Raw genomic sequence first — 24,257 nt, 5'->3', positions numbered from 1 at the left:
AATTGATATACGCCTCATGAGAGGTAAATTTATACTACCACTTTGGAAATCTCTTTTGCGGTATCTACTAGAACTAAGTATTTATAAATCTATGACCGGAGTTCCCGTTGTGGCGCAGTGGTTAACGAATCCGACTAGGAACCATGAGGTTGCAGGTTCGATCCCTGCCCTTGCTCAGTGGGTTAACGATCCGGCGTTGCCGTGAGCTGTGGTGTAGGTTGCAGACGCGGCTCGGATCCCGAGTTGCTGTGGCTCTGGAGTAGGCCGACAGCTACAGGTCCAATTAGACCCCTAGCCTGGGAACCTCCATATGCCGCGGGAGCGGCCCAAGAAATGGCAAAAAAAAAAGACAAAAAAAAAATCTATGACCAATTCCACTCGTGTTATATATCCAATAGACAGATATTCCTATATTACCAAAAATATGTTAAGAATATTCCCCACAGAATTGCTTCTAATAGACCCAGGCAGGAAAAGACCACAATGTTGAGCTGTTGAATGGATGAGGTGGATGAAAAAATTGTTATGTATTCATACAATGGTATAATCAGGAAAAATGAATTACTACTACGTGGGACAAAAGGATTACTCTTAGAAACATTGTTAGCTAAAGAAGCTAGATAGAAGAGAACATAGTGTGTATTTCCAAATTAGAGCAATAGTTAATGGTGATAGAATAATGGTTACCTTTGGAAGAGCCATGAAGGCAGCTTCTATGTTGTGGGTTATGGCCTATTTTTAGATCTGGTCCTGATAACATGGATTTGTTTATTTCCTTAGTGCTCATGATTTTTTGAGTTTGTTATTTTTATTACAAATGTGGGCCCTCCAAATCATGATTTTACTTTTAGGAAATTGAAATAACTTCCTTATATTTTGAATCCTAGAGAACACTGTGCACATTTTAAAAGTTTTTCCCCCAATCTTAATAATAAACAGCTTGTGTGGTGTAAAATTATTTATAGAGTAGTTTTTTATTTTTTACTTTTCTCTAATTTATTATTTTTAACAACTTAGTAGGATAATGGATTGTGGGCATGTATTAACTATTTCAGTTAATTTCTTACATCTTAATATTAAAAAAATTTATATTCCTGAGGGATGTTTTATTGTGTGTATTTATCTAGAAATTTTATCTATGCAGAAAAAATTCTGTTTTAACAACTGAAACTAACATCTTTAACAACATAAAAATCTCTAGGTGCATTTTACATTCTCTTATCTTGATGTTAGCACATTGTATTTGGTGTCACTTATAAGAAATAGGCTATTGAGTAATTAAAAATTGAATATAGACTAAAAATTGGAAACAAAAAAGTATGATTTATTTTGAATTTGACATACATAGAGGTGCTTAAGATAGTGGTGATTTGAAGTTAAAGACCCAAATTTCAAGATCAAGCTCCATCGTTTAGTATCATGTGACCTCCTGTTGTTGTTGAGTAAAATTTATAACGCATTTATGTGCCATTTGTTTCCTCATATGTAAAATAAGATGGCAAATATTTTATGTTGTAAAATATTTAGCTCCAAGTTGGCACATAGTAACTTCTTATTATTACATCCTATAGATTTAATAATCAAATTCTCTACCTTAAACAGTAAATAAGTTATGCAATTTGAAAGAAGTAGTCAAACTTATTTTTGGGTTGCCCTAAATTTATAATGTATATATTAATTAAACATAGTTAATATTCTTAAAATATACTCATTAAATTTATATATTGACTTAATTATGAATATAAAAATGGAGGTATTATGTGAATGTTCCACTTTTTATCTGATGATATAATTTAGAATTAATTGCTTTTGAATTATATTCTTAACTTACAGCTTCTCTGCTAAACCAAGTTGGTATTTAAATGACTATTATGTTTTCCTTAATGGAAATTTTGTTTTTATTTGAAAAATAACATTGCCTTTTTTTGGTCTTAAATGATAAAGTATCCAATGCAATTTCCTATAGATGTGAAAATATTTTTTCCCAATTAGCAGAATCAATATATCATTTAAAAATCCCACATACTTGGGTAATAAAATATTGGAGTAATACTGTGTTCTCTTATATGCTGTTTGGATTTGGTTATTTTTTTAAGCTCAGTGAATTTTATTGTATTTATAGTTGTACAAACATCATCACAACCTAATTTTACAGCAATTCCAACACAAACCCCTACTCCATCCCTAACCTCCCCTCAACCTGTCTCCTTTGGTAACCATAAGTTTTTCAAAGTCTTCAAGTCAGTTTCTGTTCTACAAGTAAGTTCCTTGTATCCTTTTTTTAGATTCCACATTTGAGTGATAGCATATGATGTTTGTGTCTCACTGTCTGATTAGGATGATAGTTTCTAGGTCCATCCATGTTGCTGCAAATGCCATTATTTCATTACTTTTTATGGCTGAGCAATATTCCATTGTGTATATATACATCTTTTTTATCCACTTCTCTGTCAATGGACATTTAGGTTGCTTCCATGTCTTGGCTATTGTATATAGTGCTGCAATGAACATTGGGGTGCATGTATCTTTTTGAGTCATGGTTTTTTCTGGGTAGGTGCCCAGGAGTGTGATTGCTGGATCTTATGTTAATTCTATTTTTAGTATTTTGAGGAGTCTCCATACTGTTTGCCATAGTGGTTTGCACAAATTTATATTACAAAATGAGGATTTCTTTTCTCCACACTCTCTCCAGCATTTATTGTTTGTACACTTTTTGATGATGGCCATTCCGGCTGGTGTAAGGTGGTATACCTCATAGTAGCTTTGATTTGCATTTTCTCTAATAATGATGTTGAATGTCTTTTCATGTGTTTCTTTCCCATCTGTATGTCTTCTTTGGAGAATTGTCTGTTGTGATCTGCCCATTTTTTTATGTTTTTTTTTTTTTGAGGGGGGTGGGGGAATTGAGCTTTAGGGGGTGGTATATATATTTTGGAGATTAATCCCTTGTCAGTGGTTTTGTTTGCAAATATCTTCTCCCATTCCATGGATTGTCTTTTCATTTTGTTTGGGGTTTCCTTTGCTGTGCAAAACTTTTAAGTTTAATTAGGTCCCATTTGTTTATTTTTGTTTTTATTGTCATTATTCTAGGAGGTGGATCTGAGAAGATATTGCTAATATTGTGTAATGGCCCCTCCTGCTGTCTGGATGTGGCCTCCTCTTTGTCTTCTGGAGTAGAATATCTTTTTTGATAATTTCCAGTCTATTTTGTTGAAGGTTGTTCAGCAGTTGGTTGTAATTTTGTTGCTTTATGAGAGAAGATGAGCTCCAGTCCTTCTACTCTGCCATCTTAATCCCGTCCTTAGTAGTTGTTTGAACTGTAGAATTAGTTGTTTATTATGAGCTTTGTATTTTTCCTTCCTTGATTAGCTTCACATAAATCATTCTCTTCTCCATTGTTTTTAGGCATTTAACTAAGTCTTGTTAACATTCATAAGAGGCATGTCATGAAATTGCTCTGCATTGCTTATACATAATTACACCTTTATTGCACTTTATTAGACCTTCAACTCTGTGGCCCATTTGTCTTGTCTTATATGTTTAGCTGAAAAATTCATTCCTAGTACATGCTGCTTCTAAGCCTTTCTTTGGGTATTTGATCTATTACATTATTGCTGACTAATTCCAGCTCCTTAAGAAATAGTTTCTCTTTTGTAATATAGATCATTAAAGGGCTTCTATTACTAATACTAGTAACTCTGACTCTTGTAACTAGTAACTTCTAGAAAAATCCCACAACACTGTTTCTTTGCACTTATTCTAGTGTCTGTGTGTGTGTGTATGAGAGAGAGAGAGAGAGAGAGAGAGAGATGTTTAACATTTAGATGTGATAATAATGATGATGGGATAATAAAATGTCTTTGTTAAAATAGGACATGCACTAAAAGGGAAATACATATCCTATTTTTCTTATTCAAAGGGAAGTCATTTCATGTTTCCTCGAATTATTTCTCATGACAGAGAATAAATATAAGAATTTTTCCTTTTAGAGGTAAAAAAGGGAATGATCATTACACTATACTGAACATGACTAAATTGCTCCTCGTTGCCCCAGGACATCTAAAGAAAGAGATTTATCAACTCTAATGGTTAATATTTAAAATGAAGACTTGAACTTTACACAATATCTAAATATCTTAAAAATTTATATTGAAAATGAAGGCTTTTGATTCTGTGAAGTGTTCTTTCTTAAATAATAGTTAATGTGTTTTTAAATTCAGAGGTTGGATATAGGCTTAGAAAAGACATTTCTGAAGACTAAACAAATTGAAGAAGCCAAAATGCTCTAAGAAATCTTTTGAACCTATTGAATTTCACTGGGGCTTCAGAATAATCCCACCTGTATATTTAGGTTGATATTTTTATATCACTTTAAAATATTTAAAAATAATTCCTGTGTATGTGCATATGTATATATTTCCTTCTTGAAGCTAACTTACTAAGGAATGAAGATTCTTAGTTATGGTGAAGATTTCTTCCTAAGTAGCCTCAACTTCTTACCTGATTAATGAATTTTCTTAGGAGGAAAAATCGCAGGAAAACATAAATGCATGGAGAGTCTGAAGCAAACCTCAGTATTTACTGGACACCAATTGTATGTCCTAAAGAAGGGAGGTCAGTTATGGAAACATACATTGGAGATGGAAATGTCCCTCAATGTTGAACTTGCTTTACTCTGAATGATTGGCTAGAAATTTTAGGGCGTTGTACACAGCAGCCTTTGTTGGCATATGACTTTTTTATTCTGTTTTGCACTTTGGAGATAGTTATATCCACTTTATTTTTAAAGGGTCACATAGTGATTATGAGTTTAACATATGTTCATTAATGAATACAATTTAAATAATACTTTGATTCAGATACAGCTTCAGAATTATTTGGCAAAGCATGCCTTTCATTATATTGTAAACTTTTATATATAATTCTAGAAAGTTTAGGCTATGAAATTTTCTTTTATTTCATCAGAGATTTATAGTTAGATACTGTGTTTCTAAATTGACATTTTTCATTAAATGGATTCTTATAGTTAGAGCTCTATATGTTTGAGAACAAGGTAAATGTTCATGTTTCCTTTTAAATATTGTCATTATTTTATGTACCTGATGTTTACCCAGCCAATGCCTTTTGAAGTTCTGATTACTAGATTTATTGAAATTGTTTTATTTGTTTATTTGTTTATTGGAGGAGATTAAATGTTATAAACTTAAAGCTTGAATTACTGTTTCATAGCCCTCAGATTTGAAAATATGTTTTGGTGCAGGGCTCACAGTTCAATTTATTTAAATGCCAGTAATTGAAACCTTGCTAGCTATTTATTTGTTTGCTTGTTATTTATTTTGGCTTTTTCTTTCCACAGAAAGTTGATGTGGAAAAATGGGTAGGTGTTTCCATGTATTTACAAAGAGATTGTTATCTAAACAGGTGCATGTTTGCTGTTGCTTCTAATCTTTTTGTTTTGCTTCCTAGTGTGGCTGGTACTATGGGTATTCAAAATCACTGCTATGTTGTAATGAACACATTTTATCAGTCTCTAGTTCGAACCTTATAAGTTTCTGGCTTTGCTTCATCTTAAATGGAAGATATTAAAATATTCTCTATTCCTAGTACATTATAGTTTATATATATTTGCCTTTGTAATTATGATATGCTTCTGAACAATGGGAAGGTTTTATTATTAGCGCTGTGTATCTTTTACCAAAAAATGTTGACTTTGAAAATCTTACTGCTAAGAGCTCATTTTTTCATGTGCTATAGAAAAAGCACATGGAAAAATACATATTCATTGACACTTAAAAAGTGAAAGTAAATGACAAGCTGCCATGAGGAAAGATAATAGTTGCAGAATTCTGGAGGCTAAATTTGGAGACCAACAGTGTGACAAATTGTGTGATGTGGCCAAATTATGTTACTACCCTTGGTCTCCGTTTCCTTACCTGTTGAGAGCAGGAGATGGAGAGAAAAGAGAGGGATCCTCCCAGTTGTGAACACTTCCTAATACTGAATATGGAAACTAGCATGTTACCAATAGTTGATGTTCCAGATCCAGTTTTTTTCTCAAGTGTGCAAAACAGTAAGACCTTCCTTGTACTGTTTTGTTGTTAATTGCTCTGTGACTTAATGTGGTGAATTGGTTAAGACTGGCTCCTTTTTACTTTCATTATTTTTTCTGATTCTGGGATGCAGTTTTCCTGAGGCAACATTTTGAGACATGTGCTATCTTTTCAGTACCCTTTCACTCGTGTTTCCCCCCAAACCATGTTTTTTTGTGGTTCTTTGCTCTTTTTCACTTCTTTCAGTCCTTTATGTTCAAAGAAAATTTTGTTTATTAAATTTACCATTTCCATGATGGTGACACCCATATGGGTTTTTGAGAACTACTACTTCTGGGCTATAACTCTGGAATAATTTAATTCATGATCTATTTCTTTATAAAACTAAGCTATTACTAATTGTGTTCAAGTATTTTCCAAATTTCTCATCTTCTTCTGTGCCTATGGTTTTTGATTTTTGATTCAAGTTCTTGTCTTGGGAATGGAAGCCTGTTTCTGTCTAAGAACATGTTGTGTCACCTATTTGTTCTCCTTCCCCAAGGTTAGCCATCCGGAAACAAGTCCCTCTCTCATCATTTTATGCCTCCACTTCCATTTCAGTATTTCAGGGCTGTATACAAGTCACTATTTCTTTTCTCCTTTCTTTCCTTCTCTTTTTCTTTCTCTCTTTCTCTTTCTTTCTGTCTTTCTTACTTTTTTTTTTTTTGTCTTTCTGCCTTTTCTAGGTCTGCTTCTGTGACATATGGAGGTTCCCAGGCTAGGGGTCTAATCGGAGCTGTAGCCGCCAGCCTATGCCACAGCCACAGCAACATGGGATCCAGGCCGCATCTGTGACCTATACCACAGTTCAGGAGAATGCTGGATCCTTCACCCAATGCGTGAGGCCAGGAATCAAACCTGCATCCTCACGGATACTAGTTGGGGTTGGTTACTGCTGAGCTATGACAGGAACTCCCCAAGTCAGTATTTCTTGAAGTAACCACTCATGGCACTTTAATTCCTTTGGAACTAGAGACACTATATAAATGAGTAAAACCTCTTTTTACCTTTGTCTAGAATTATTCCCAGTTTTTTTCCCTCTGTGCATTTGGTTGCTTTTTGGATCTGCCTCCAATGTGGCTTTTCTCTCCCTCATTTTCATAATAATTTCTTATCTCAAAATTTGTTCTTAGTAGGTTTATTTGAAAACCCTTACCTTAGAGATTAGATTGCTTTCTAGTTCTGGGAAAGTAATGGAGATAACATTCATGTAATTTAGCTTTATAAGTGACTTAATTTATAACCTATGTAAAGTATTTGAGGACATTCATCTCCTTGTTTATAGGGTTAGAATGTGGACTAGTCCTTTCTGGTTCTAAAATATTATTAATCTATTTTATTAATGCTAAGACGTGTTGATACTGAAATTATATGTTCATTTACATGTCATATAGTGGAAATATCCTGCTGGATTGGTTTTAGAAAACTGGTAATTGTTACATGTATAGGTCTCAGTAAATTTTAATTTGACATATTTCTTTTCTTGAGGACCCATATAGGTCAAATCTTATGCACTTATAGGGAATTTGAAAATCTTCTCTTACAGGTAGAATTTCTTACCTTTTTCTGTTAACTTGAAGGGTAATAGAAAATGAATTAAGCCCTATCTACCAACCTGCTCTTGGGGCTTGTTCCCCTGTGTCCCCTGGGTTACATTAGGATGGGTTCCAGGACTTTACTCTTAGACAGCGAAATATCCCCTAGCCATTTCAAGTCACACAAGTATCATTTTACTAATTAAAATGCTCAATTCTATGTTATGGCACACTTTTGAGGTTAACTCAGGTTAACTTGTCTACAACAGCTCGGGCCTCTCCAGGCAGGAGGCTGGGGGCAGGGTATGGGAATCTGCATCTCATCTCCCCCTGCCGTGATCCTCAAGGGCCTGCGCATTGCCTGCACTTGTGACCCTCCCTGGGTGTCATGGCAATGAGAAGAGGAAAGGGGACAGGTGAGTCTTCATTGATGAGAGTGTTGCTGCTCATCTGGCTGGTCAGGTGTTCTCAGGTGACTTTCTCCATAGGCACTTGGGAGGCATTTTCAAATGGAGATTCTCTCACCAGAAATCTGACCTGGAATTCTCTTGCTGCCTCCAAATGCTCCTCCTCTGATCAGTGGTGATTATTTCCTCATCCCTGATCGCTTAGTAGCATTGAAGACAGTCCCAGGCTGGCTCCATCTAGTGGGGCCCCCATTTGCTATTGGCAGTATGGTCATTCCACAGTCGCAGTGCTGCTCTGCTGGGACACAGCTACCCCTAGGCCATCCTTTCTAGGCTAGAGCTGAGGGCACGCTTGGGAGCGTGGGGCAGGATAGGGGGAGAAGCAGGAGTCCAGGCCTACTAACACCTTTCTCTAAGGGTCATCTCTCTCTGTTTTCCAAACTCTTCTAGCACAGTGGAGCTGGGATCAGCTTAGGGCAACAGTTGCGTTTTCAGCCACCCCCTTAGGGTCCATATTTGATTGGTATTACAGGGTGGTTTTAGAATATGGTAGTATTTGCCATCACTCTGTTCTGAGACAGGTGTCCTATTTTAACATCCAGGTATATTTGCTTATCTACAGAATACATGTAACAGCCCTAGAATAAGACTTTTAGAAACCTTAGAAAACTTAACTATATATGAAGATTAGATTTGCTGCTTTATACATTTTCTTATAGCAACATTCTGAAAACTTTGCCAATCTCTCTTTCTCTCTCCATCTCTCTCTCTCCTCCCCTCTTCTCTTCCTCCCTTCCTCCCCACCTTCACTTGTTCTCTAATGTTTCTTTGAGCATCTTTGGACATTTGTATTGAGTCATGAGCTCATTGTGTAATAAAATGAAGCTCTTCATTCTTCAAGGGAGAATAACATTTTTGACTTCTGAATTAAAAAGTGATTACTTGTTACTTCCCATTTCTGCACCCTCAGCCTCTAGCCACCTAACCTATAGCACTTGTTTCTAACATGGAGGCCTAGGATTGAAGTCATGGATGAAGTTGTGAATAGTCAAGGGATGGAAAAGATTGTCATATTGTTGTGTGTGAAGCATTGTCTATAGACCAAATGATGTCTCCTACATAGACTTATTCTTTTAAAAACATATGTTGATGCTGTTGTAGTTGTTAACATGCAAAATCCTTTCAAATGAGCCTAGCTCCGCAATAGTTTTTTGGTTTTGATTTTAGCCGCACCCATGACATCTAGAAGTTCCTGGGCCAGGGATCGAATCTGAGCTGCAGCTGTAGCAATACCAGATCCTTTAACCCACTGTGCCAGGCCAGGAATTGAACCTGTACCTCAGCAGCAACCTGAGCCACTACAGAAACTACATTGGATCCTTAACCCACTGTGCAACAGAGTTTGAATAATGTAGCTATTATGATGTGCAGCTATTATGATGTGAGGGTCTAAGAAATGCTTTCATGTTGTTGAGATTTACTAACGAAATGGTTTGGAAAAAATAGATGGAATCTTCTATATTCTGATATAGACAGTTTTTATATGAAGGTGGTGCTGTTAGTATAGGGTAGGCTTTATAGGTCCTCAGTTATTATTATCCACATATCCTCTGTAGAGATTAGTTCATTGTTTTTTGATTGAGGGATGTTCTTTCTTCAGACAAGCTGGGAAAGCAAGGAAGCCCTAGTTTTTCTACTTCATATTTTAGGCATTCATGCCTAGAATATTAGCTTATTTTAAGCATTAGCTCAGTGATTTATAAATGTGTCACAGAGATAAAAGTATGAGAATTTATAGTAGCTTATCAGAATTATTATTTTCCTTTAACCTTCTAAAGAACTGGATAATTATGTCTACATATATAGGTCAAAGTTATTACATGCAAGAGAAAAAACAGTCCGTTTAAACACTATCTGTACAGAACTGTTTGTAGGTTGAAATATAACAAATTCTTTAAAGAAAGATACCAGCAGCTAGCTGCCCCTAATGGTTATTAATACAAGTGATGTAAGAGCATTGCCATTGGCTGCATCATTATATGTATAATTGCTCTTTCATGGTCTAAAAGCTGAGCCTTTTTTGGATGCTTTCTGGACCTACCATCAATACCCATCAGTGCAGTCTTGGATGTTTTCAGTAGGGAAGTCTTAGAAAGTTGAGCATTTACATAGGATATCTTCATCATAAGAAAAATTATACCCACATATGCTATTAGGTACTATATACTGATATAGTTTGGAACTTGGAATTGTTAATCTTACATTTCTTTTACCCCCTAACAATTGTTGGAATAATCATTCATTTCAAAAAGCCACCAACAAACTCAAGTCTTTGGTGCGGAAATAATTTTTCCTTTTCTCAACATCATGGAGTTAACCAGTGTACAGCCTCACTCATAAAGGAGAGGTGACCAGTTGGAAGATTATGCAGAATCTGAGCATCTTGATACAAGGAAAGAAAAGATGACAAAATAGGCTTAAATCTGATGGATAGTTGGTGTGCAGAGTAAACATTTACTCCCTTAGTGGAGACTTCATATTAGAACTCCAGCACCAAAATTTTGCCCTAGCCTCTCAGTTTGTCCTATCTGATAATTCTTTTTAATAACCCCCACATATTTATTTTGTTGCCTCGTTGCTAATTCCTGATCTATTTCAGTAAAAGTTCTTTTAAAACTCCCAAGAAAGGTCCACTTATAGAGGTATTAGTTTTTGTGATCAGTTGTCATTTCACAAAACTGAATTAACAGTTAAAAAAAAAATCCAAAAAAAAAATCCAAGGTTGAACTGAAAAGCATAATTATGGTAGACCAGCTTTTTACATCACTCGAATTACTTACTGTTTTTTTTTTTCTTTGTACCAGGAACAGATTGAATATAATTATGCATTCTCTTGATGTCTGATATTTGATTATAATTTTCAGAATGAAGTACTGCTATTTGATTTGTTTTTTAATGCATAATCATTTGCATGTGCTAAGAAAATCCCTTAGGTTTTTCAGATCTTCTAGATCAAGTGTTATATGCTTATAGACCCAAAACTTCTTTTTATCATCCCTTCAACTTGCAGGGCCATCTGTTTTGAGTTAGATCATAAAGATTGCTGTTTCTCTTCCTCGTTTTCATGTTAATGTAGCAGAATGCAGGGTTATGTCTCAAAATCTTGCTCACATTTGAAGATTCATCTGACCTGTCAGTTTTGAAGTAATTAAACCAAACCTGGGACACTGAATTATTGCTACTTGCAGTTTTACCCTAAAGAAGTAATCTTTCCCATTTTGTGTTTCTATGTAAATTGATTATGATCCCCCAAATTCTTCTAAGACAGCAAGCACCATGCCTAGATTCTGTCTTTATAATCATCCATTTCTGTTTCTTGGTCTAATGAAATTATAACTCTTAAATAATTAATTTCCTTATTAAACTTATTATAAGCATAAAATGATATTTTCTTCACCTAAATAGAGGCAATTTGTTTCCATATTTATATTCATGAATTTCTTTTTCTCTCTGTTCAGTGATGAAAGGAGAACTCAGGTTCCACTGCTTGCTACTCAAAAACCAGTAATTTGAGAGGCAAATGGCAGTAGAAAGGAAAAGTGTTTTAATCAGAAAAGCCAGCCATCTGGGGAAAAGGTGAACTTGTGTCCAGAGACCAACTGTGAAGATTCTGCTCAGCCATGATGGTTTTTAAAGGGGAAAATGGGGGTGAAGTTGGGGTGGAAGAATTTCAGAGAACCATCTAGGCAGGAGGTTGGGTTCCATATCTTTTTCCATTGAGTACAGACTGGCTGACTCTCTCTTCAGATGTTTCCTTGCCTGAGGATTGCTAAGGGGGCTTTTGGGGGTAGAGAACTAGTCATTCCCTAACTACTTAATTCTTCATTCTTATATCTTATACCTCGAAAAAGAACAAGTTAGACAAGGCATGGTGTGGGTTAGAAGAACCTAAGTCAGGAGCTAGGTTAAATTGCCTGGTGATCTCATTCCTATAATTAGGTTCTTTCAAGGTTACAGGGGAACAGAAATGGGCAAACAGGAAAGGGATGAAAGAGCCACTTCCACAACTTTTAAAGGATTTTTATTGTTATTCTTTTTCTGTTGCTTATCATACATAAGCAGTGTTTGCATTGAGATGAAAATAATATATTTACCCTTTTTAAAAACTGTATTTTGCTTGTTTCCTCACCCTTGAATGATCCCTTTTGAATATCTCATAATGGAATAAGCCAAATGGACCATTAGATTGATACCAAAAGTTAGTGTCAATGTCATACATGATCTTTCATGTTCTTGATTATCTTTTGAAAATAATGTGTTGTCTGTCACATCTGCTCTTCTTCCTCATGCTAGAGATGGGTATTTAAGCTTTTGCTCGTTTACATAATAATTCTATTTTGTCCTATAAATAGATTAGTCTCCTTTGTGACTTGCTTATCCTGTGGTCACACACAACCGAAAATTATGGAGGGCAGACAGACCTCAGTAACTAGACTGACCGCTCTTTTTGTTCTATGTACTACAATTCTAAAGCAGCTCAAGCTAGGTACCTGATAAAATCAGGCTAAGAAAATTTCTGAAAGAAAAATCTCCAAAACCTAGATCAATTTAAACAAAACAAAACAAAATCTCGTGAAGTAAACCATTTTCTACAGCAAAATTTTGAAATTTTGTTTTTCTTTGAATCAAGGCTCAAAATGATTGTTCTTGGAGTTCCCTTCATGCCTCAGTGGAAACAAATCTGACCAGCATCCATGAGGACATGGGTTCAATCCCTGGCCTTGCTCAGTAGGTTAAGAATCCAGCGTTGCCCTGAGCTGTGGTGTAGGTCGCAGATGTGGCTTGGATCTCATATTGCTGTGGCTGTGGTGTAGGCCAGCAGCTGTAGCTCCTATTTCACCCCTAGCCTGGGAACCTCCATATGCCACGGGTGTGGCCCTCAAAAGACAAAGAGACAAATAGCGCCCCCCCCAAAAAAAGATCTTAATTCCTCAGTTAGTGTTATCTACATCACTGGTAATCACAACTAGTCATGTGATTGGTCAGTTTCAACATGGAAAATAAGTTCCCCAATATCATTTACCATGGATTATTAGGTACAAAATTATAACTATACACAGTATTTTCTAAGCTGAGAATGAAATTGTTTTTTACAGTTATTCCTTAAAATTACAAATTGAAAATTAAAATAATAAATCATAATAGAATTGCCATTTAGTAATATACAAATTACTATGTATGTATGTTTCAGGGAACCAAGTGTGGAATTTAACATCTATGCTAGAAAACTTTCCCTTGTTTTCTTTAATGTGGATGTGTATATTTTTTCTCTGTAGAATTTGCATGTTCCTGACAACTAAATTTAGCCCTAAGTTTGGAAATGCAATATCATTTTTCCTTCTTTGCCCTTACCTCTCACAGGAATAAGAAGTCAAAGCAACTTTATGAGTCTAAAGAAAAAGGAAGGAATATATGTATATATGTTTTGTAGAAGGCAAAAAAAAAAGCTATTTATTATAATGTAAACCATGTGAAATGGATGGGTCATTTGAAGAGAAAGAAAAGTTTTTGTGGTTTTTCTTTGAAATTCACATATCGCAATGTGTAATGTCTAATGAATTGCTTTTTTGTCATTTTGCATGAAATATGGGCAGCTCATCACAGCATATTAATTGATGATCTACCTTACCTATTTCTAATCTGCTATTTTTTTACTTAAATTAGTTGGGTTGCTGTTTATATTACTGCATTTTTATTCAATGGATAAAATGAAAAAAATTTAAAGCATTTTCAGAGTTTAATTTTAGATTTTACCTTTTTTCTGGGTGCTTAGATATGTTATTAATTGAATCACGCATTAAAGTCAAGCAGCATGTTTTCACAGAAACAGAACTAATGTAAAAATATTTTTCAAAAAAAGTTTTGCTTGCTACAGCTTTTCTCTAGCATGTAGTTGATACTAAGTTTTGTTGTGACAACACTGAATGTTTTTTTGTTTATTGTTCATATCACTCCATTTAGAACAATGGAGTCTTCATAAATATTTTAAAATGTCTTTGAGATAATGTGTATTTAATATTTTTTTCTCTTTTCCTTATGTCCCTACAGAAATTCATGATGAAGGTAAGGCATTGGATCATCTCTTATATATGCAGTACTTTGCGTGTTTTAAATTTGGTTACTCGTGTTTAATTTTTCAATTCATGGTACTTTTCTTCACATTTTAAAGTTTTTAAAAATCAAATCAAACTTTTGAACCTTTAAGTTTAAGTAAATACCTCACATGTTTAGATTTGTCAGCGAATGATGTTTGTCATCTTTGGGTCTTACTGTGACATATTAAGTCTTACTTAGCCCACATTAGGTATTTCTCCCATTGAAATAGATATTTTTCTGTAGCTCTCGATTTAGAATTTTCACTTTGGGGATGATATTGGCTGTTTGTGTTTATGCTCTGTTGTATGAATGCAGTAGGAATTTCATACACTGGGAAATTAGACAAGGCACCAAGAAGCTACCTACTATTGAATTACTTACTACGTAAGAAGTGAAAATAATTCTTATCTCTTTTTATTCCTAAGTCAAATTAGAAAAATGAAAAGGTTTTGGAGTTCCATGGTGGCTCAGCAGTAACAAACCCAACTAGTATCCATGAGGATGAGGGTTTGATCCCTGGTCTCGCTCAGTGGGTTAAGGATCCGGCATTGCCCTGAGCTATGGTGTAGGTTTCAGATGCGGCTTGGATATGGCATTGCTGTAGCTTTGGCATAAGCTAGCAGCTGTAGCTCTGATTCGACTGCTATCCTGGGAACTTCCATATTCTGTGGGAGCGGCCCTAAAAAGTTTAAAAAGAAAAAGAAAAAATGAAAAGATTTTAAAAGGAAACAAACAAAAAGTAAAGAGTAAAAATACAGTCATGATATTGAATGACATATGTAGAAGGAGAGGAAAAATACAATGTCATTCTTTGAGACATAAAGCGAAATGTTTTTTTGTGTTTATATACCTGCCACATGTCTCACATAACAGTCATGAAATTTACATTTTATCCAAAAAGCTGAGAAACAATGTATAGAGAAATTTATTGTATTTGGTTAATAAAAGCCTCTAATATATTAATAGTTTCCAAAGAAGATCATTTCAAAAGATACAAGTTCTGAAAGGTGTTAAATCAGAATTCTACATGTAGATTTAAAGTGTTGCTCAGAAGAAAAGGCAGCAAAGTATTCATGTCAGTTTATTGAATTATGTTCATATTTGACAAAATTGAATCAGGGCCATTTTACTGACAAATGAATTTATTCATTAGCTTTAGGAATTTGACAGTTTGAATAGGAGGACAGAGCAAAGTACTTATTTGAAGTCATATATAAAAGGACACAATACTTTAAATAATTCCAGTTATTCTTATTTAGTAGAAAACACTGTTATTACCTTGGGCTGAGCGAACATGAACTGCTTAATTAGCTATACCATGAAATAAGGGTTTGAGTTGGAGAAATGTTATCAACAGCAGCAAAACATGAATATGTTTTCTCTTTGCAAATATGAATCAATAACTCACACAGTTGGGTTTGATTTTTTTTAATTAGAAATTTTGATTGGCAAATCTGTGTTTACTGTACATATTTTATCCTCTCACCCCATCCAAATCCCCTGGCAAGTCCATGTCTCCATTCCCTTGGAGAATGATGAATGGGCTAGTTGCCTGAAACATGTATCTTAAGCCCTTTCTTTTTTTCTTTTTATTTTTTTCCATTTTTAAAGTTTTATTGAAGTATAGTTGATTTACAATTTTATGATGATCTATGCTATACAACAAAGTGATTCATTTGTACATATACACATATCCATTCTTTTTCAGATTTTTTTTTCTCATATAGGTTATCACAGCATATTGGGTAGAGAGTTCTCTGTGCTATACAGCAGGTACCCATTGACAGTCCCTTCCATGTACAATAGTGTATACCTGCCAATCCCAAACCTCCAGTCCATCCTCTGCCTCAACCTTTCCCCCTTGGTAACCATAAGTTTTTTTTCAAAGTTGATGTGTCTGTTTCTATTCTGTAAATAAGTTCATTTTTATCTTTTTTTAAAATATTCTACATATGAGCCATATCATATGTTTGTATTTGTCTGACTTAACTTCTCTTGGCATGATAATCTCTTGGTCCATTCATGTTGCTGCAAATGTTGTTATTTCATTCATTTTTATGGATGAATAATGTTCCATTGTATGTATGTGCCACATCTTCTTAATTCATTCATCTTTCAGAGGCTATTTGGGTTGCTTCCTTGTCTTGCCTGTTGTAAATAGTGGTGCAGTGAACATTGGGGTGCATGGATCTTTTTGAATTATGGTTTTATCCAGATATATCCCCAGGAGTAAGATTGCTGGATCATATGGTAATTCTGTTTTTCATTTTATGAGAAGCCTTCATACTGTTTTATATGATTGTACCAAAGTACATTCCCATCAACAGTGTAGGAGGGTGCCCTTTTCTCCACACATTTTTCAGCATTTATTGTTTGTAGTCTTTTTGATGATGGACATTCTGCCCAGTGTAAGGTGATACCTCAATGTGGTTTGTATACCTATATTTATAGATTGTATTGCTATAAGCTTGCCTTTTAGAACTGCTTTTGCTGCATCCCATAAGTTTTGATTCATTGTGTTTTCATTTTCATTGGTCTCTAAGACTTTTTTCAATTTCTTCTTTTGATCCATTGGCTGTTTAGTAGCATATTGTCTAGTCACCACATGTTTATGTTTTTTGCTATTGTTTTATTTTTCTCATGTGGTTGATTTCTAATCTTCTAGTGTTGTAGTCAGAAAAGACGCTTGATTTTTCAATTTTTTTAAATTTACCAAGGCTTTATTTATGGCCCAAGATGTGATATATCCTGGAGAAAGGTCTTTGTGCGTTTGAGAAGAATATATATTCTGCTCTTTTGGAATAAATGTTCTTTAAATATAAATTAAGTCCATATGGTCTAATGAGTCGTTTAAGGACTGTTTCCTGACTGACTTTCTGTCTGGATGATGTGTCCATTGCTGAAAGTGGGGTGCTAAATTCCCCTCCTATTATTGTGTTGTTGTCAATTTCTACTTTTATGGATATTAGTAGTTGCCTTACATATTGAGATGCACCTATATTGGGTGCAGTCTATCTTTTGGTTAGAGCATTTACGCCATTTACATTTAAGGTAATTATTGAGACCTATGTTCTTATTGCCACTGTTATTTCTTTTGCAATTGTTTTTGTTGTCTTTTTTCTTTCCTTCCTCTATTGTTGTCTTCTCTTGTGATTTGATGACTATCTTTAGTATTGTGTTTGAGTTGCTTTTTCTTATTTGTGTATATATCTATTGTAGATTTTTGGCATGCAGTTACAATGCAGTTTTGATATAGCAGTCTATTTTGCTTTAAAGATTTCTTTAAGTTGCTGGACTCTTAATTTTAAATGCACTTCCAGTGACTTGTAATCATACTGTCCTCATGATTGCTGATTTGATATCATGTTTGTGTATGAATAATTTCATACCTTTACAATATGTTTGCCTTTACCAGTGAGCCTTCTCATTTGTAATGTTCTTGTTTCTCATTGTGCCCCCCCTTTTTTTCTGCTTACAGAAGTTTCTCTAGTATTTGTTGTAAAGCTATTCTTGGTTGTGGCTTTTTCCCTTTCATAACTTTAAACATATCCTGCCACTCCCTTCTGGTCTGCAGAGTTTCTGCTGAAAAATCAGCTTATAACCTAATGGGGGTTCCTTTGTATGTTGTTTCTTTTCCCTAGTAGCTTTTAATATTTTTTCTTTGTCTTTAATTTTGGTCAGTTTCATTGATATGTGTCTTGGGGGAGTTCCCATCGTGGCTCAGCAGTTTACAAACCCAACCATTATCCATGAGGATGTGGGTTCAATCCCTGGCCTCGCTCAGTGACATAAGGATCTGGTAGTGCCATGAGCTGTGGTGTAGGTTGCAGACATGACTTAGATCCAGTGCTACTGTGGCTGTGGTGTAGGCAGCAGCTCCAATTTGACCACTAGCCTTGGAACCTCTATATGCTGTGGGCATGGCCCAAAAAAGAAAAAAAAAATATGTGTGTGTGTGTGTGTGTCTGGGGGTGTTCCTCTTTGGGTTTATCCTATATGGGACTCCCTGTACTTCCTAGGCTTGAATTAGTGTTTTATTTCCCATGTTAGGGAAGTTTTTGGCTATTATCTCTACAAATATTTTCCCAACCCTTTCTCTCTTCTTCTAGCACCCCTATAATGTGAATGTTGGTGTATTTAGTGTTATCCCAGAGGTCTCTTAGACAGTCCTAATTTATTTTAATAGTTTTTTCTTTATTCTTTTCTGGAATAGAAGTCTGTCTTTTACCTCCCTTATTCATTCTTCTGTCTCATGGATTCTGCTATTGATTCCTTCTAGTGTATTTTTTATTTCAATTATTGTATTGTTCATCTCTCTTCTTTAAATCTTCTATTTCTTTGTTAAACATTTCCTGTAATTTCTCTATGTTGCCTCCATTTTTTTTTTTCTCAAGATCTTGGATGCTCCTTAGTGTTGTTACTCTAAAGTCTTTTTCATGTAAGTTGCCTATCTGCACTTCACTTAGTGGTCCTCTGAGCTTTGGTATTTTGTTCCTTCTTTTAGAGTGCATCTCTCTGCCATTTCGTTTCATCTAGCTTATTGTGTTGGTTGTCTCCTTTCTGAGGGTTGCAGGGTTATAGCCTTTCTTGCTTCTAGTTTCTGCCCCTTCATGGGTGAAGTTGGTCAGGGGACTTATGCTCAGTTCCTGATGGGAGGGACTGATGTCTGCCCACCAATGTCCCTTTGTTAGGCATGTCTTTGTTGAGAGATGGGATTAGAGACAGCCCAAGAAGACTTTATGCAGCCTATCTGTTGATGGGTGGATCTGTGCTCTCACTTTGTTGATTGTTTGGCCTGGGACTTTTCAGCACTTGTTCTGGTAGGGTGTTGAGTGTGGCAGGGTTTTTCCAAAAGCTTCCAGGGAAGCACATGCTAATACTTATCCCCTGGGGCCTCTGCCTTCAATGTCATGCCCCCAACAGTGAGCTGCACCTGATCCCTACCTCCCCAGGAGGCCCTCTGAGACTCTCAGGTAGATATGACCCAGATTCTTATGAAATCCCTGCTTTTCCCTTGGACCCAGTGCATGTCAAACCTTGTATGCACCCTTTAAGAGTGGAATCTCTGTTTCCCCTAGTCCTGTGGAGCTCCTGCACTCAAGCCCTATTGGGCCTTCAATGCCAAATGCGCTAGGAGTGCCTCTTTCCAATGCCAGACACCCAGGCTAGAGTACCTGATATAGAGTTTGGATCTTTCACTCCTGTGGGAGAGCCTCTGCTATATATTTATTTTCCAATTGTGGGTCGCCCACCTGACATTTATGGGTTTTGCTTATATTATGAAAATGCCCTTCCTGCTGTCTTGCTGTGGCTTATTTGTCTTTGGGTGTAGGATATCTTTTTTGGTAGTTTCCCATCTATTTCGTTGTTGGTTGTTCTGCAGTTGGTTCTGATTTTGGTGTTTTTATGAAAGGAGGTAAGCTTGAGTCCTATTTTGCTGTTTTTTCTCTCACATTTGATAGATGATTTGTTTTCCCTCAAGCTCTTTCATGAGAGAAGAGTCATATAAAAATCAATGAAAATAGAAAAAATGATGTCCAGTTTTAAACCAGATGGTATATCTAAAATAATTTAACTAGCCTCTGATTTCTTTTAACTGCAAGGCCAGATCCAAAGACTTATTTTCATACCTGCATTGGATCATTTAGAAAGGTTAGAATTTGACTAAGTGAGGGCATATCCATGAAACTATAGTCATTTAATCCACTTACAATAAAGAAGAAGCTAAATTTTACTCAGCTTTCTCTTTTGAATAGTAGTTTTGTGTTTCAGACCTGAACACATTATTTAAGCACCTAGAACCATTTAGATGCTTCCTTGTCATAGGAGCCCATTACTGCTGGTTGGCACTGAACAGTGACTTATTAGTACTGTTATTGGCATGGTCTGTCCTCAGGAGATGTTTGTTTAAGACACCATCACATATTGGCCATCCCTTGCCAAGTGGCTGTCTTGACAAATTGTCATCTGACTTTGTCAGACACATCTATTTTGTACTGAGGCCTGATTTCTCAAATTGTTAGAATCATCCTGTGACCCTGTTATATGTTTTTTTGTTTGTTTTTTATTTTTATAATTTTTTTTTATTTTCCCACTGTACAGCAAGGGGGTCAGGTTATCCTTACATGTATACATTACAATTACATTTTTTCCCCCACCCTTTCTTCTGTTGCAACATGAGTATCTAGACAAAGTTCTCAATGCTATTCAGCAGGATCTCCTTGTCAATCTATTCTAAGTTGTGTCTGATAAGCCCAAGCTCCCGATCCCTCCCACTCCCTCCCCCTCCCCCTCCCATCAGGCAGCCACAAGTCTCTTCTCCAAGTCCATGATTTTCTTTTCTGAGGAGATGTTCATTTGTGCTGGATATTAGATTCCAGTTATAAGTGATATCATATGGTATTTGTCTTTGTCTTTCTGGCTCATTTCACTCAGTATGAGATTCTCTAGTTCCATCCATGTTGCTGCAAATGGCATGATGTCATTCTTTTTTATGGCTGAGTAGTATTCCATTGTGTATGTATACCACCTCTTCCGAATCCAATCATCTGTCGATGGATATTTGGGTTGTTTCTATGTCTTGGCTATTGTGAATAGTGCTGCAATGAACATGCAGGTGCACGTGTCTCTTTTAAGTAGAGTTTTGTCCAGATAGATGCCCAAGAGTGGGATTGCGGGGTCATATGGAAGTTCTATGTATGGATTTCGAAGGTATCTCCAAACTGTTCTCCATAGTGGCTGTACCAGTTTACATTCCCACCAACAGTGCAGGAGGGTTCCCTTTTCTCCACAGCCCCTCCAGCACTTGTTATTTGTGGATTTCTTAATGATGGCCATTCTGACTGGTGTGAGGTGATATCTCATGGTAGTTTTGATTTGCATTTCTCTTATAATCAGCTATGTTGAGCATTTTTTCATGTGTTTGTTGGCCATCTGTATATCTTCTTTGGAGAAATGTTTATTCAGGTCTTTTGCCCATGTTTCCATTGATTGATTGGTTTTTTTGCTGTTGGGTTGTATCAGTTGTTTATATATTCTAGAGATTAAGCCCTTGTTGGTTGCATCATTTGAACCTATTTTCTCCCATTCTGTAAGTTGTCTTTTTGTTTTCTTTTGGGTTTCCTTTGCTGTGCAAAAGCTTTTCAGTTTGATGAGGTCCCATGGGTTTATGTTTGCTCTAATTTCTATTGCTTTGGGAGACTGACCTGAGAAAATATTCGTGATGTTGATGTCCGAGAGTGTTTTGCCTATGTTTTCTTCTAGGAGTTTGATGGTGTCCTGTCGTATATTTAAGTCTCTCAGCCATTTGGAGTTTATTTTTGCGCATGGTGTGAGGGTGTGTTCTAGTTTCATTGCTTTGCATGCAGCTGTCCGGGTTTCCCAGCAATGCTTGCTGAATAGACTTTCTTTTTCCCATTTGATGTTCTTGCCTCCCTTGTCAAAGATGAATTGACCATAGGTGTCTGGGTTTATTTCCGGATTCTCTATTCTGTTCCATTGGTCTGTCTGTCTGTTTTGATACCAGTCCCACACTGTTTTGATGACTGTGGCTTTGTAGTATTTCTTGAAGTCTGGGAGAGTGATGCCTCCTGCTTGGTTTTTGTTTGTCAGGATTGCTTTGGTGATTCTGGGTCTTTTGTGGTTCCATATAAATGTTTGGATTGTTTGTTTGTTATATGTTTTGTTACTTAAGATGGAAGGGTTATTTCAGTAGCTCATGCTGCCAGGGGCCCTCAGGTAGACCAGCTGCCAGGCCCATAAATTCTATGTTGCCCTGGTCCATCTATTGCTATTCACATTTACATTTGTAAATTACTCGCTGATGATGTGAAGGCTTATGCATGGAGATTTAAAAATTTTTTTTCCTTGAAACAGCTCATTACCCAGGTATTACTATGAGTACTTGAAGGTAAACTTAAAAGGTTCTCTGTTCGAATATCTGGGCAAAAGAAAGAAGATCTCTAAGGCAAATTTCTTTTCGTTGTTGCCTATTGTTTTAAGCTTTGGTGTTACAGCTTAGTATGACCTAAGCAGGAAACTTTTTAAGGTTTCACTGTCTTTCTTCTGACATGGTACTTACAATGGTCAAGGAATAGAGAAAAGTTCTCCTGTAGAGTCTGATTTTTTTTAAATCTCTTGAATATTAAGGACCTGGAATTATGAGAAATGTCCTATATTGATTAGCATAGCATAGCATTTTTACACAGAAACAATGACTAGTAAAATAAAACACCTTTAAATATTTAGAGGTTACATAGTTAATAGATTAAATGGTGTCAAACAGCAATGACACTAAAGAATTGTCAGCTAATATATAGTACTCACATATGTTAAAAACAGAGAGGTGCAAAAAAAAAAAAAACTCAAACAACAAAAACACAGAACTAGTAATTTTTATGTGTGTATAAACTTCTTTAGTTGATCTTAGTCATTACTGTTCTGGCTTTGTTTATTATGCTTTTCTGCTGCTACATTTTTAAGCTTATGACAGTGATACCTTAAATGTAGCTACTGTGGTCCAGTTTTTCCCCTTGCTGATAGAAAAGGATAACGGATGAATAAACTATGCCTTATGACTTCATATAATTCTAATTAAGTGTTAATGTAGCAATATTTACATCAGAATTTCTGCTTAAAATATCGGTCCCTTAATTACATGTTTTCACCAAGATGCTGGAACGCTTAAGGCATTGGAATGTCTGACATTTAATGCCTAACTTGATATTAAAATAATCTGTGGACACCTTGAAGTGTGGTTTCTTTAGAATATATAAAGCATTGCTGCTTAGATTTTATTTGAATTTACTCTGGATTTCTTATTCACTTGTAGTTTACCAGTTCTACATTTTTATACTATTGTTTAATATTAACCTTGTCCATCACCTCAGGGATAATGGGACCAAATCTATGCACAGAACTGAAAAAAATCTTTTTGATATTTTCCAAAAGTCCAGTCTTACCTTTAATTAAATGCCTCTTGATTTCCCAACCCCAGAAATATTTAGAGGGAAGAATTTGGCAATGATAGTTGTTACTGATTTTTATTTTGTTTTGTTTTCCCCTGAGAGAGCAACAGCCCCTTAGTATAGATGCCCCTTGTCTATAGGTGACCACAGTAGTCTAGCAGAAGTGACCTCAGGATCTGCAGGAGGGGCCATAAAGAGCTAGTGCCAGCTCATGAACCACAGCACACACTCAACCAATCATGGGAGAACCCTGGATGTGGTGGGCAGACAGTTGCATTTTCAGAACCAGGTAGGGCTCAAGTTATCTGCAGAAACGTACGTCAAGGACATGTAGGTTCTAGGTCATACTTTTACTGAAAAGACCTGATAGATCATGTAGATGGAGATCTTAAGAAATACGCAAAAAATTAGTTCTTAAATTTCTGTTTTCTTTGCTGTTAGTGTGCAAATCTTTTGAAGAAAATCCCTTGGGGTTCAGCATATAATTGTTGAATGAATGAATAATTAGAGAATCTTCTTATTTTGAAGGCACAAGACAACAAACTGAGATTATTATGCCCAATACCCTTGAAGATCAAATACGCTACCTCTCTGGCAGTAGATACTCAATAAATATCTTTCTATAGAATAGGGAAAAGTGTTTCTTTTGTGTAGTACTTACTGGGGAATTAGCGGGATTAAAGTATAGATGGCATTGATGTGAACACAAGGTTTATGCATTACATAATTTAATTTCCTAACTCTTTTCTTAAGTGGTGCAATTGAAAGCACCACTTACTTTGCCTGTGTTTTAGATTCTAAAGAACGATTAGCCTGTTAACTTCAGAAAACACCAAGATATTTTTTCCAAAATGTGACCTTGAGAGGCATGCTAGCCTTGAGTTTTTTTCTCCTTTAGCTTGATTGATTTTTACCTCGTTTGTCCCAGCTGGACTCCCAGAGCTAACTGTAGTTGTAGCTCTGTGAGCTTACAGGTTCAGGCTTGGGTGACTGGAGGGTAAATAGGCCCCTTGTTTCCATAGTACTGAATTATTATGGCTTGCAATATATTTCCCAGCAGTGATGAACCTTTTCTCATTGCAGTTGCTCTGGGGGAGTCCCATA

The 24,257-nt window shown here is 35.8% G+C and overlaps 1 protein-coding gene across 2 annotated transcripts in view; it reads left to right on the top strand.

The window, feature by feature from the left end:
• Positions 1-24,257, top strand: part of RYR2 (ryanodine receptor 2) — a 775,249-nt gene that overhangs the window by 307,081 nt on the left and 443,911 nt on the right. Inside the window, exons 4-5 of one of the 2 annotated variants that reach the window (XM_047762364.1) lie at positions 5,361-5,377; positions 14,140-14,154. In XM_047762364.1, coding sequence (XP_047618320.1) covers positions 5,361-5,377; positions 14,140-14,154 — 32 coding nt within the window. Of the gene's footprint in view, positions 1-5,360; positions 5,378-14,139; positions 14,155-24,257 lie in introns of those variants that run through there. The other variant, XM_047762363.1, reaches the window with a different exon arrangement.

This window comes from Phacochoerus africanus, chromosome 15 (genome assembly GCF_016906955.1).
Source record: "Phacochoerus africanus isolate WHEZ1 chromosome 15, ROS_Pafr_v1, whole genome shotgun sequence".
NCBI classification, from domain to species: domain Eukaryota; kingdom Metazoa; phylum Chordata; class Mammalia; order Artiodactyla; family Suidae; genus Phacochoerus; species Phacochoerus africanus.
Note: the sequence above shows the minus strand (reverse complement) of the source record. Positions and strands in the feature narration are given on the sequence as shown.